Raw genomic sequence first — 15,626 nt, 5'->3', positions numbered from 1 at the left:
TATGTCTGGGTGTGGTTTTATTTTGGTTGTGGTTGGTTGGAGTTGTATATGCATCATTTACCTGTATACCAGGTTCTGCTTCCATACTTGGGAAATTTTCTGCTATTATTTCTGCAAATATTCTTTTTATGTCAGTTGTGTTGCCTCCTGCTGTTTCATTAACTCTTACAAGTTGTACATTATTTCTCTTTGCCTCGTATTGCAGCTGTTGAATTGACTTTTCCTGGACACTTGTTGATTTTACAAGATCCTTTCCTTAATGGTCGCTAGCTGCCATGCTGTCTTCAAAGTCTGAGATTCTATCTTCAGCTTAATTCACGTGGTTTTGGCAGCTTTCAATGGAAACTTTGATATCCTGGAAGTCTCTTTGAATCTGCTTCATGCGTTCTAAGTCCTTTCTATATTTTTCATTGAATGCTTCTGTCCATTGCCTTTGTTCTTCTATTTTCTTATATGTTTTTTCTTCAGACTTTTTGAGCATTTCCTTCATTATTTTTGTCATTTCATTTTTTGCCTGAGAGATTATTTCTGATCTCATTTCTTCTATGGCCTTATGGAGTTGTTTCTTTACTTCCATTGCAATCATTTCAGCTATTTCAGGCATGTGTTTACCAAGTTCTCCTGTGTGAATGTCTCCTGGACTTGTTCTGATTTGGGTGGAGTTCTGGGATTGTGTCTTCATCCTTCATTTTTTCATGTTTGGTACCGGAGGCAGAAAGCCCAGTTTCCCTCGTCAGTGGCTGCACAGCAAAGGCCACTAGTGTCCCTAGCTTTCCTGTTGGTCAGGTTTGCCCCTTAGTGACCCCTGAGAAGCACTACTTAGTCTGGGGTTTTCCGGCAGTTGTTCATTTGTATCTAGTTATCCCAGGTCTCAGACACAGACATTGGTGTCAGCTGATGGCAGACAGTGTGATCCAGCATCCCCTTGCAGTTCAGAGCACGTGCACAGCCCAGACTCAGGTTGCACTGGTGTGACAATCCCAGTCCAGTGCACCTATGTCCCCAGGCAGGAACTGTTCATTTTAATAGAGAATATATTTTTAAATCATGGTGGTAAGTTTTGAAAATCTTACATTTGTCAGCTCCAAGGTGGGAGAAGGAATCATCATTCTGTTTTCATCTGTCCCTGGAGAAAAATAATGTAACAGAAAGAACTTTCATGAAATTACCTTATTTCCACAGATTAATAATTGGAATTCTTATCCTTTAAGTATTAAGTATTACTATTTATAAAATCAACATATCCAATCTTTCCATTATCAAAGTGCTTATATCTATATAAACACAGACAGAAATGGCCTAAGGCAACCTACACTTGTCTAAGGCCTCCCTTATCTGTTACTAATCTACTTCCACTCTGCTCAGCCCAGGAGAATATAGTACGTTTTTGCCCTGCCTGTTACATAAAAGAGTTTCCTAACCACCTAGAAACTTTGCAGATGTGAAAGTGCTTCCACCATCTCCTAGAAAGTGCTTCCACCATCTCCTGGTCATTTCCAATAAATATTTGCTGCTTGTCTGATCTAGGGTAAGTCACCTGACACAAAGCCAGTAAATAGTTGTTAAGCAGTGATACATTTCTACAAATCATTATAATTGTAGGAATCTCCAAAACTCATGTAGGAACAAATATCTTTTTCTTTGGACTGTAGTCTTTTGGCCCAGTGGGATTTATGAAGAAAGCCATCAGTATATCTGAGGATGAAGACTGGAAGAGGATAAGAACACTGCTGTCCCCAACCTTCACCACAGGGAAACTGAAGGAGGTAATAAAATAAGAGGACTGAGGGAAAAGAGAAAAGAAAGAAAGAAGGGGGAAAAATATGAATATATATACATATGTATATGATAGCTAAGATAATGGTACCACTAATTTCTATTGCTTTATTGAAATGAACAGTTAATGTTTAATTGTTTGATCAGTCTTACATGGCTAATTTTTTTTCTGAGTAACCAGTTTGAAGATAACAATACATAATACAGCAACCATTGTTAATTTCCTATCACCTTGTCTGAAATTCTGTACTGCTTTTATTGTTTTTATGTAGCTTTATTTATGTCTATGTTTGTTAATATGTCTTGGTTCTTCTATATTTAAAATAAAATAGAAGACAGTCCTCACTAAAAAAAAAAAATAAAATAAAGTAAAAGGACCTTCAACTTAAAGAATGAATCTGAAGACCTATAGATATTAAGAGTAGAGTGTCTTTTCAAAGAATGGTGCTCTGAGTTTGAACATCCTAAAGATGACATTTTATCTTTATGCTCTGAAAGAAATAAGGTTCAGTATTAGGACATAAAACATATCAATAAGACATTCATAAGCATACATCTACCATAACATACATGCCCACACTAATATTTTTTAAATATGTTTATTATAGAGTAAGGCTATCAGAATAAAATCCCACTAGAATATCTACTTCTGACAAAGGCAGATCTGCTTTCTTAGAAAAAATTTAATCGTAGAAAAGGCAGGATATTTACTGGGAGGTTTAGACTTTATTTTTGCTGATTTAGTAATCTTCCTTTAAATTTCCTTGAGATTTAAAGTATCAAAATTCATAATTTATGAATATGCCTATCACATTTTAGGCAGATAGCCCAATTAAACTTTTTAAATTCAAATATAAATGACAGTTATGGCTTCATACTTGGGAAAGCCATAGACTACAGGACTTGAGTATCCTATCCTCATCTACCTAAGCATGGTGTGTTTTGTGCTTAGATGTTCCCCATCATTGAACAGTATGGAGATGTACTGGTGAAAAACCTGAGACAGAAATCCAAGAAAGGTGAACCTGTCTCCATGAAACAGTAAGTAACAGTGCACCCATTGGCCTTCTGAACTGTTATGAGACTCTCCAGCTGCCTGCCAGGAAGCTGAAATTCCTGGGGCTGGGTAACTGCAGTAACCAGAGAAAAGCAGCAGTGCTATGTTACAGTTTCAACAGGCCATCCAAAAAGGATGTCTTCCAAGAGAAAGTTGGGCAGTTAGGGGACAGGCTTCCACGTGTCTATATGAGTCAAGAGAAGTTTAGCTGCTTACTCACCTTTTGGGCTGTTCTGAAGAATAAAATACATAGTTTAGAAGAAACAAAATATGATAGTCCCAAACTTGTGAGTGTAAAGGGAAGTGGTGGGAGAAGAAGGCAGCTGTAGTTATTGGAAGGCCCTGCATTGGGCACAAATGTTGCAATGTGGGAATTAACTCAAATGTCTTCACAAGTTTATAGAGATTGCCATACAAACAGTAAATACTTATTTGCTCACCACTTTTTATTCCTCTAACATCAACAGAATGAAGGTTCTGGAGAGGATATGGGTAGGGCAACTAGAATATTTGTTGGGTAAACTGAAAAATTTGGAATTATGTAAGAGCCATGAGTGTAAATTGAGATTGTACTGAGCAAACTGGAGACGTGTTTACTTAAATACGGGATCCTGCAAGTCCAAATTGGAGAGATTTACTATAGTTTTAAATTAGGAAAAGTCTTGGTTTCCATATTTTACTGGAATGGTTCTGGCCTGAGGGAAACCTCAGATTCCTCGAGTCAGGGGAAAATAGATCTATCAGGAGCTTGAAAAAAAGAGTGTGAATAAGAAGGATGATGCTGCAGGCAACTCAGAACAGTGTGTTCCTATTGTGTGACATGTGAAAAAATAAGCTGTATCACCAACTTTTTGATGAGTTAAGCCCTAGGTCCATATCACCTTTCTTGTTTACCCTAGAAGAATTAACTATTCCACCCTTGTCCTTCTGATATGTGGCATTTGCGTATGTATTATTCTCCGCATCCCACTCACACTATTGTAATTTATCTGTATGTATCAGCTTCAATCACCTTGATGTCCTTGTCACCCTTGGCAAAAGGAAAGCTGCATTATTGTCCCTCAATAAATACCCAACAAGTGCAAGTGAGGGGAACATAGGGTATCCAGACTGCCCAACAGGTAGTTCTAACAGGATGTGGGTCTCTGTCTTTCCTGGCCATATGAATTTACTCCTACTTCTTGCTCATAATTAACAAAAGAATGGCAGAGAAGTGCAAAGTTTAATTTTTTTATGTCTTTCTCTGCTCAGTGTCTTTGGAGCCTACAGCATGGATGTGATCACTGGCACGTCATTTGGAGTAAACGTTGATTCCCTCAACAACCCACAAGATCCATTTGTGGAAAAAGTCAAGAAGCTGTTAAAATTTGACTTTTTTGATCCATTGTTCCTCTTAGTAGGTACGTGGAATATTATTTTATTCTTTCTTTGCAAATAACAGATTGAGATATCCACATACCATGTTATTTCTGCATTTAAACTGCACAATTCTTTGGTTTTTCAGTACTTTTAAAGATTGTTGCAACCATCATTACTGGTAGAATTGTAGAACATGTTATCAATTTGAAAACCTGTACTTTACAATTATCAACGTTCCTACCCTCTTTGGGCCTAGGCAACTATTAATCTTATTTCTAATTCTGTAGAATTGCCTATTCTGGACATGACATATAAATGGACGTGTGTAATACGCAGCCTTTTGTGGTAACTTTCCTCATTTGTTGTTGTGTTTTCAAGTTCCATTCGTCCTGAAGCCTGTATCAGTGTTTTTACTTCCTTTTATGGGTGAAGAAAATCCCTCTGCACAGACCTAGCACATTTTGTTTATGCATTCATCAGTTAACGTATATTTGCATTGTTTTCATCTTTTGACTATTGGGAACAGTGCTGGTGTGGATGTTCTTTTACAAGTTTGAATTTGAAAAACCATTTATAGTTATTTTATTCAATCTTATTTTGAATGTTACTGGCTCATATTTGTTGTATGGAATAATGGCTTTTATTTCAACATATTTGTATATGCCTATAACACACTTTAATTACTTTAACTCTCCCATTACCTCCTCCCCTTCCTCTACTCTCCCTTGACCCCTCTTCACTTCCCTAATAAGTCTCCTATCTACTTTCCTGCCATTTCTTCTTTCTTTTTGTAAATATATTTTAGATCTACATATAGGAGAAAACAAGTGATAACTGACTTTCTGAATCTGGCTTACTTTGCTTAACATGATGATCTCCAGTTTCATCCATTTGCCTGTAAATTTCATGATTTGGCTTCACCATTTTTATGACCAAAAATATTCCATTGTGTATATATACCACATTTTCTTTATGTTTCTTTATCCATTGACAGACATCAGCATTCAGTTTATTTTGAATTGTGCCACAATACATATGGGTATGCAGGTGTCAACATAGTATGATAACTTTAATCATTTGGGGAATATACTGAGGACTGGTATAGCTGTATCAAATGGTAGCTCTAATTTCAGTGTTTTTAAAGAACCTCCACACTGACTTTTATAGTGGCTCTATTAGTTTACATTCCCACTGACAGTGCAGTAAGTTTCCTTTTCTACCACATCTTCATCAGGTTGTACTGTTTTTATATTCCTAATGATAGCCATTCTGACTGTGATAAGACAGAATCTTAATGCAGTATTGGTTTGTATTCCTCTGATAGATAAAGACGTTGAACATTTTCTGGTACATTCATTGGCTTTTTGTAGTTCTTTTGAGAATTCTGCTCATCTGATTACTTATTCATTAAGTATTTTGAGTTTTGGGTGTATGCTTTTGAGTTTTTTATATATTCTGAATATTAATCCTCAACCAGAAAATATCTTGTAAATATTTTCTCCCATTCCATGCAGAATCTATTCACTCTGTGCAGAAGCTTTCTAATTTGATGTAACTCTCTGTTAACTTTCATCGTTATTTCCTGCAGCATTCGAGTCCTTATCAGTAAGTCTTTGCCCATTTCTGTGACAAGTGTTTCTCCTCATTTGCTTCTCGCATATCAAAGTTTCAGATCTTACATCTGGGCCTTTTATTTACTTTGAATTGATTTTTGTAGAGGGTGAGGGATAGGAATTTGGTTCAATGTTTTATATATGAATGCTTAGTTTTCCCAGCATCATTTGTTTAAAAAAACATTTTTTTTCAAAATGTGTTTTTTACTCCATTGTCAACAATTAGATGGCTGTAGCTGCATGGATCTGTTTCTGAGCTGCCTATTCTACTCCGTTTGGTCTATTGCCTACTTTTGAGCAATATCATACTGTGCTTGCTAATATGACTTGTGTATAATTTGAAATTGAATATTATGATGCCCCAGCCTTGCTTTTTTTTTCTTACAATTGTTTTGTCTATTCTGTTTTGGTTTGGGTTTTTTTGTTTTTTGTTTTTGTTTTTGTTTTTGTTTTTGTTTTTTTTGGTACTGGAAATCAAACTTAGGACCCTGAGCTTCCCAGGCAGGCACTTGTGCTGCTGAGCTATATCCCCAGTCCTCTTTTGTCTATTCTGGATCTTTTAGAGATCCACATGAATTTTAGGATTTTTTTCTCTAATTCCATAAAGGGTGCTACTGGTATTTTGATGGGGATGATATTGAATTGATAGATTGCTTTTGGTATATGGCCATATCAAATGTTAATTCTGCTAAACCATGAGCCAGGGAGCAAGGATAGTTCAATATACAAAAGTCAATAAATGTACTATGGGGGCTGGGGATTTAGCTCAGCGGCAAAAGCGCTAGCCTGGCAAGCGCAAGGTCGTGAGTTCGGTTCCCGGTACCGGAGAAAAACAAAACAAAACAAACAAAAAAAAAAAAATAAATAAATGTACTATGCCCCATAAGTAGAAGTAAAATCATAATCTAAAAAGATAGAGAAATAGCCTTTGACAAAATTCAATATCCCTTCATAGTAAAACCTAAAAAACTAGTTATAAAAAGATCTTTCCTCCACATAATAATTATATACAACAAAATTATCACCAACATCATTTCAAATGAGGAAAACTGAGAACATGTCCTCTAAAATCAGAAAGGCATCAAAGGTGTTCATTCTCATCACTCATACTCATTTTACTTATTAAAAATTTAGCCAGAGTAATTGCACATGAAAAATACATAAAAAGGATGCAAATAGGAAAAGAGGAAGTCAAATTATTTGTATTTGCAAACAATATCATTCTTTATTTTGAAGACCCTAAAAACTCCACCAGCAGAGGTGGAGATATGAAAAAAATTCAGCAAAAGTTCCAGCATATAATAGCTACATTAAAAAACAGTAGTTTTTTGTACACCAATAATTAATTAATCTACTAAGAAAGAAATCACAGAACAATTCCATCTAAAACAGCTTAAATAAAACACTTGGAAATAAGCCTAACCAAGCGGGTACAAGTTCTCTACAATGAAATAATAGAACACTGTAGAAACAATTGAGAGAAGATACTGTTTTTAGTTCTTTTGCCTACATACTAAGACTTGAATTGTTGGGTTGTGTAGTAATTCTTTAACTATTAAGATACGACCAATGTATTTTCCACCATAGAAGCACCATTTTAAATTCCCAGCTTAATGTGTGAGGGTTCCCATTTTTCCACATCTCAACCAATGTTTTGTATTTCCATCACTTAGCTTATAGCTATCCGGGTGCATGTGTAGTGAAATTAGATTGTGATTTTATTTGAATCTCTCTAGCCGTAATGATACTGAGTAACCCTGAACATTTTTATGTCTTCCATAGATAAATGTCTCTTCAAATTCCTTGCCTTCTTATCACTGAATTTTTTTGTGGTTGAATTGTAAGATTCCTTTATCTATTCTGGATAGAACATCCTGGACAGATATATCATTTGCAGTTTCTTTCTCCTATTCATAGATCTCATTTCCTTTCCTCATCATGTGTTTTAAACAATCTTTTTAATTTGGATGAAGTAGAATTTATATTTTTTCTTTATTGCTTTAATTTCAGTTTAAAATCTTAGAATCTACTGCCAAAGGTTATCATGAAAGCTGACTGCCTTGATTTATTTCTAAGACTTGGGGGATAATTTTATATCATATTTTTAGGTGTTTTGTTTGAGTTAGGTTTTGTGCACAGTTGAAGTAAGGAGCAAGTTTATTCTTTTGCCTGTGACTATAAGTTGTCCAAGCAGCTTTTTTTTTTAAAAAGAATCCCACCAATTATGGCAATGCCTTCCTCAAAATCCAACAACGCATATGCACATATGTTTATTTCTGGACTCTGAATTCTATTTCATTTATCTAGTTGTCTTCCTTTGTGCCAGTACCACATTGTCTTCACTTTTATACTTTTGTGGCAAGTTTTGATATTGGAAAGCATGAATCCTACAACTTCATCTCTTTCAATATCATTTGGACCCCTTGAAATGACTGAAAACATTTGGGGCCAATGTTTGCCTCAATATTTGTGGTCACTTGAAATTCCATACAATTTTTAAAATCAATTTGTCATTTTGTACAAAGAAACCAGCTAGGACTCTGGCACAGGAGGCATTACATCTACAAGTAAAATTTAAGAGTTGACATTTTAATGATAGTACATTCTTCAGTCGATGATCATAAGATGTGTTGCTTATTCATCTCTATCCTCTTTAATTTCAGCATTTTGTAGTTTTTATTGTATGTCACTTTTTTTAATTTATCAGTAAATACGTTACTTTCTTGATATTATGATCAGTGGATTTGTTTCCTTTTGGATTATTACTTATAGTATATAGAAATATACCTTATTTTTATATATTAACCTTATATTCTGAAATGTAACTGAATATATTAGTACTTATAATATGTGAATAAAAAGTGTAAGAGAGATAACCTTGTCTTTTACCTTATCTTGGAAGAAGCCACTAAGGTATCACTATCATGCTAGCTATAAATTTCTGATGGGAGCCGGGCGTGGTGGCGCACGCCTGTAATCCCAGCACTCGGGAGACCGAGGCAGGAGGATCGTTTCGAGTTCGAGACCAGCCTGGGCTACAAAGTGAGCTCAAGGCCGGCCTGAACTGCATAGCGAGACCCTGTCTCAAAAAGACAAAGAAAAAAAAAAAATTTCTGATGGATGCATTTCATCAGGTTGAGGAAATTCTTCTATTCCTAACTTACTAATTTTTTCTTTTCTTTTTTATTAGTATAGGTCTGTGAAACAAAATATATTCCTCATGATGAATCGGTACATATGCATATCGCATCTCTATCTTGTTTATTTCCCTCTCCCCTCCTTTCTCCCCCATCCCCAGACCCATTTGAGTTTTTTTAATAACAAAAGACTGTTGTGTTTTGTCAAACTGTTTTTTGCAATATAATATAATTGTGTATGTTTTCTTTTAATTTCTTTCCATACAATGTGTTAATTTTGAGTATACACTACCTAGTTATGGTATATAATCATTTTTATATGTTGGTATAGTCAGTGTGATAATATTTTGTTGAGGAATTTTGTCCAGAAATATAAGATATGTAAGATTTTAGGTTTCTTTTCCTGTGGAATCTTTGTTCTTAATATTAGGGTAATAGTGACATTATGAAAATTTTGGGAAAGTGTTCATTCCTGTATTTCAGACATATTCCTAAATCATTTCTGTTAGTTTTTCTTTAAATATTTGTTAAAATGCACCATTGAAACCATTCATGTCTGAGCTTTGCTTTGTAGATAGCTCTTGATTTTTAATTCTACCTCATTGCATGTTATAGGTCTCTGCATATGGTGTACACATATTTCTTTTTGAGTCATTTTCTGTAATTTATGTTTTTATCTGACTTCATCCATTTAATGTTGTATTATTTATATCATTGTTCTAATAATCCAGATTTTAACAAAATTCCTTTATAGACCTCCCTATTCTTTTGAAATCATAGAATTTTCTTTTCTCAATTTTTATTTTTTAATTAGTATATATTTGAAGTATATTCTGGTTACATTCCTTGAAGGAAATTGTTACATGTGCCTAATACATCTCAATTCTTCTTTTGTCCCCCCTCCCTCCCCTCTCTCCCTCATTTCTTCATTTCCTTCCCATTTGAAAAAGATCTATTTTTCTATTTCTGATTATCTATCTTTTATTTTACTTTTTACTTATAATTTGGATTTCTTGCATAAGAGAAAATATGCAATATTTAAGCTTCTGTGTCTGATTTATTTCATTTAACATTATGGTCTCAAAGTGCATTAATTTTTCATAAACTTATTTCTGTTCTTTGACTTTGGATGCTAGTAACTTCAGTCATTTTTTATTTCTGGGTAAATATAGGTAACATTTTGCTGATTTTTTAAAGTATTATTAGTTTTCACTAATTTCTTCAGTTGTGGTTTTTTTTTTTCATTGCATTAGATCTCAGTGTATTCTTTAATATTTTCTTTGTTCTGTTTGCTTAGGTGTATTTGCTGTTTTTTCTTTAGTGAGCTATGATGTTGTTTGATTTTTAATTGGAGATCTCTACTACTGAATAGCTACAACTTTCCCTCTGAGCTCTGCTTTTTATTCATCATACACTGGTTTGATTCTTCATTTTTTTAATCTCAGCCAGTTTGTAACAATCCTTTTTATTTTTCCTTTGATTCATTGTTTATTTATGTGTGTATTTATTAATTTTCATATATTTTAACTTCTCAATTATTTACACCTTGTTTCATTGTATGCTAGCCCAGAAACATATCCTGCATTAGTTCTACCCTCACTGCTCTTTCTTGGAAAACATAATTAGTTATAGCACCAGATTAAAGCCTGCTTTGTGCAAAGCTACTGTTTCTAATAATACACAAAAGGATAAGAGGTCAAGGTGTTTAATCCTGCTCCTTTGATCAATTCAGATAGGGCCGCTGACAGCACTGCCGCCATGGTGGCCCTTTGTGATGTAGCTTTGTTCAGGCAATAGCCTGCAGCCCAAAGAAAGGCCAATGAAGGAATGCCTCCCACATGAGGATCCTGATAACTTACTAAACTTAGTGGTGTATGAATGTAATCGCTCCAGGTAAATTTTGTATTTTCACTGTTTCCTTTTATCTTTCTCCTGTAGTATTGTTTCCATTTCTTACACCAGTGTTGGATGCATTAAATATCTCCATGTTTCCAAGAGATGTTACAGATTTTTTTAAAAAATCTGTTGCAAGGATGAAAGAAAGTCGCCTCAAAGAGAAACAAAAGGTAAAATATGGTGGCATTTGCATGTGGGTATTCACTTGTTGACAATTTACTGGACTGTATCCATGTGACTTCTTCTTTCTTTCTTCCTTCCCTGTCTCTCTTTTTCTTCCTTCTGATTCTCTCTCTCTCGGTCTCTGTCTGTCTGTTTGTTGTCTGTCTGTCTCTCTGTCTCTCTCTTACACACACACACACACACACACACACACACTCATCCCCAGAACTTTTTATTGTGAGAAGAATCTCACTAAATCACTACTAAACCTTTTGGGCTTACCTCGAATTTGCAACTCCTTCCTCTCAACCTTCCAAAGTGCTAGGCTTACAGATAGGCACCACCATGCCTAGCTTATACATACAATTTCTGCACTTTTCTGTATTATCTTATGCCATGTACAGGTACTTAATAGCCTAAGTGACTGTAAACATTATATGTCATAAATGTAAGATAAGATTAATAATATCAACAAGAACAAAAATGGGTAAAGGGGATTTAGAGGAGGAGGGAAAGACTAAAAAAAGAATCAATCTGTGTTAAGTACATGTACCCATTCTCTAAGATGATGGTAAACTGCACCCACTGCAAACATGTATTAGTAAAAAAAATAAAAATATGAAGTTAGGTAGAGAATTTTAAGAGAAAGAGAGCTCCCACATTTTAGGGAGAGTGCAGGATGAGTCAAAAAGAAAGCATTTAAAATTAAATGATAGGTATGACAACCAGTTTGTCATGGCATGAATATTGTTGAGATAAAACCTTTACAAAATTCCAGAGAAAGAAAACCTTGCACATTATTGAAGAAAATGTAAATTAGAAGAGTTATTATGGAAAAACACACAAGATTTCTTAAACTATTAAAGATAGAACTACCATATGATCTAGCAATTCTCTTACTGGGTATATATTCAAAGGAAACACAGCAATACATTGAAAAGACATTTATACTCCCATCTTCATAGCATTGCTATTTCTACAAGTTTTTATTGACACATAATAATTGTATATATTACCAACACTGAGTGTTGTATTGCCATATATCATTACAGCAATGCTCACAATAGCCAAGAAAAGGAAACAGTTTAACTATGCATTAGCTCATGAATGGATAAATAAATTGTGTTACATATATAAACTTCTGTTTGGAAACACTCCTGTACATTTCTAGGACAACCCCTATTCTCTCGGCTTCCCCATAATTACACCATGGCAGCTACTTGTCCTATTACACCTGCTTGCTCGGGATGAAGTCCAAGATGTTAATCTTCCGTTCTCTGGTCTTAATTCTTAAACAGTGGCTGATAGAATAATCTTCCATTTTCAGAACTCATTAGCAAGTGTTAGGGACCCATCTTGAAATATCCCAGCTATTAAAAAGACTGGTTATTAAAAAGAGTGGAATCCTGTCACTTGCAACATGGATGGTACAGGATATTGTTGTGCTAAGTGAATTAAACCACCCACAGAAAGACAAGTACTACATGCTCTCATTCATATGTGGACTCTAAAAAACATTGATCTCATAGAAGTTGAGGATAGAATGGTGATCACCAGAGGACAAGGAGAATTGGAAGAGGGTGAAAAATATTGATCTGTGAATACCAACTTAGGTTAGGTAAGACCCAGAAGTTCTCATATGCTATTGTACAGTAGGTTGGCTATAGATAAATATACTGTACTATACATTTTTAATAACTAGAAAAAAGGATTTTGACAGTTTGCACCATTAGCTATGAATGTATGAGGAGATAGGCATATTTAAAATGATTTAAACATTATGCAATGTATACATGTATGAAAATACATAATGCCCCATTAATTAGTACAATTTTCATGTTTATCTCTGTTTGTTAAAAATAAATTAAGTAAAAACAACAAACTTTACCATATTCTAGTCCTTCCATGGATAAAAATTCTATTTATATGGGGTTGGGGATTTAGCTCAGTGGCAAAAGCGCCTGCCTGGCAAGCACAAGGTCATGAGTTCGGTTCCCGGTACCAGAGAAAAACCAAAAAAGAAAAAAAAAAATTCTATTTATACCTTCATTCCCAGGCACTTTACTTTCAGATCTTATATTCATAAATAATCATTTTATTTTTCATATTACCTAATGGAAGGCCTTTGAGGATACCTGATGCAGTTTTTTCTATGATAAAATTTGAGCCCCTCATGACCCTGAGTGCCCATAGGACTTCTCCGGGCTTCATGGTTTTCCCTCAAGCAGGCTGTGCACCATCACAGGGATGTTCTCAGGTCAGGGAGGTATAACTGGGTATCACTAAAAATTTCACTGTATTGCAGGATGGTGGACTATTTCAATTTGGGCCCCTAATGCCTGATGATGAGCTTGGGAATGACAGATTAATCTATAGGACACTGGGTAAGAATTAAGCCAGGAGAACGAAAGATTAACATCTATGACTTCATCTTAAGGATGCAGGTGTGACAGGAGAAGGAGCTGCCACTGTCTGGCCAAGAATCCGTGTTCAGGAACCAAACAAGTCAGGATCAGGGAAGTCAGAGGCAAAGCTGCTGGACACAATGTCTGGTTTTCACTCAGGGAAAAGTCCTGTTCTCTAAAGTTTGTTGCTCAGTGTTTTTTTCACCAATCACGCAAGAAACTTGAGCAAGGTTTCATAGTCGCAGAAGGAAATTATATAATGCACTGTACTGTACTGTACTGTACTGTTTTACTTCTGAGGTCATGATTAACATTCTGGCTTTGAAAACTCTCTATTTCTAGCACCGAGTGGATTTTCTGCAGCTTATGATAAACTCCCAGAATTCCAAAGACACGGAGTCTCATAAAGGTAAATGAGAATGCCCCAAGGTCTAATGATGGGGAAGTTCAGAGAATGGGGATTGTTCTAGAAATGTACGGGAAGGTTTTCAAATAGCAAAAAGTTTCTGGAAAATTGCAGGACACAAATGGATATTATATATGGTAGTCAGAGGCACATTCTAGAAGCATGAATTGTCATGTTCGAATATCAAAGTCAGTGTACACAAGAATTTCAAGCCTGGATATCATCAGTGGTCTTGGGTCACCTATATCAGAACAAATGCTGGTTATCAGACATATCCAGACCCACTGAATCAGAATCTCTGCCTGGAAATTTGCACCTATACATTTAACAACAAGGGACATCTCTGAGTAGTGGTGCTCTTCACCATGAATACATGGTCAAAGTGTTCACTAGCCTAGTATGCTGTAAAGTGTTTAATTTTCCTCTCATAATTAATAAGTACCTTGTGAGGAAAACCTTTGGAACTGTATTAATCTTTCTTTTTATGCTTTCATCTACCAGCTTTATCATCTGTGGATGATTTTTGAAGAAAACCATTATTGCTGTGATTGTTACAAAGTGATGAATTTCTAATTCCATCATTTCTTAGATATTTATAGGTTAGTTTTTCAGTATAAGAAAGAGCCAGCATGCCTGTCTCTTTCTATCTATCCTTCTTTCTTTCAATCTTTCTTTCTTTTCCTCTTCCTTCTCCTTCTTTCTCTTTCTTTCCTTCCTTCTTTCCTCCTCCTTTCCTACCCTCACTCCCCCTTCCCTTCCCCTTATTTTCTTTCATTACCTTCCCCATCTTTCCTTCCCTCCCACCTCCCTGTCCCATTTCTCCTCTCTCTTCTTCCCTCCTCCCAACTTACCTCCTTTCCCTCCCCTCACCTTCACACCCTTTCTTTTCCTTTACTTTATTTTCCTATCTTTCTCTCTCATTCTTTTGTTTGAATAATCTTGACAATATACTTATTTTCTTTCCATTACTATTTATTTTTTATTTGATATTCAAATTCTGTTGGCTTGTCCACTGGAAGCCCTTTTGATTGGGCTTCTGAGGCCCTTCTGATTCTTTTCCTTTCAATCATTTATTTTTAAAGTAATCATTTAGAAAGCAAAAGTGGGACTCAGGTGTGTTTATTCAACTGTAGATTTTTTACTTATAGATCTTCTCAAAGAACATCGTTATGAAAGTTAAATATATTTACATGAAACAGAGAAAAGATATGTTTATATGATCATGTACAATGTCCATCTAGTAACGTACAGTCTCCGTCTCAAAAATTTCCCTAATTCATAGCATTTTTGTGACATAATTTCATTTTGGTCAATTTGAAGGTACAATGGTATGACAACCACCTGATAAAATTCCTAAACTTAGCAGCTCATTCAAAGGAGAATAGGCTGACTCCAGACACCAGAGTAAATACATGCCTACAAATACATTGTTAGGGGGCTGGGGATTTAGCTCAGCGGCAAAAGCGCCTGCCTGGCAAGTGCAAGGTCGTGAGTTCGGTTCCCGGTACCGGAGGGGAAAAAAAAAAAAAAAAAATACATTGTTACTATTTGTCTAGTTCCATATTGCTTTCTGCAGGAAGGACATAGTCTACAGTTTCACTGTTCAGTACAAAAACTGCTAAATGCATGTCAGGCATTTGATATGTGGCAAGTGACACTAAAGAACTAAAGTATAAATTCCATTCAGTTTTTTTTTTATTTTTTTTTTATTTTTTTTTTATTTTAAGGATAAAAGGAGGGAAACATTAACAGACATACAACATTTTACAACATATCACAAGCACAATACAGACAATACAGAGTTACAAACAAAGT

At 35.2% G+C, this 15,626-nt stretch overlaps 1 protein-coding gene across 2 annotated transcripts in view; it reads left to right on the top strand.

Annotated features, from left to right (window-relative positions):
• LOC102005856 (cytochrome P450 3A9-like) overlaps window positions 1-15,626 on the top strand; it is a 42,677-nt gene that overhangs the window by 11,654 nt on the left and 15,397 nt on the right. For both annotated transcript variants that reach the window (XM_005413764.2, XM_013509445.1), the window contains 5 exons: window positions 1,653-1,766; window positions 2,729-2,817; window positions 4,085-4,233; window positions 10,881-11,008; window positions 13,748-13,814. In XM_005413764.2, coding sequence (XP_005413821.1) covers window positions 1,653-1,766; window positions 2,729-2,817; window positions 4,085-4,233; window positions 10,881-11,008; window positions 13,748-13,814 — 547 coding nt within the window. The remainder of the gene's footprint in view (window positions 1-1,652; window positions 1,767-2,728; window positions 2,818-4,084; window positions 4,234-10,880; window positions 11,009-13,747; window positions 13,815-15,626) is intronic.

This window comes from Chinchilla lanigera, unplaced genomic scaffold (genome assembly GCF_000276665.1).
Source record: "Chinchilla lanigera isolate Chin_1 unplaced genomic scaffold, ChiLan1.0 scaffold00172, whole genome shotgun sequence".
In the NCBI taxonomy this organism is placed as follows: domain Eukaryota; kingdom Metazoa; phylum Chordata; class Mammalia; order Rodentia; family Chinchillidae; genus Chinchilla; species Chinchilla lanigera.
Note: the sequence above shows the minus strand (reverse complement) of the source record. Positions and strands in the feature narration are given on the sequence as shown.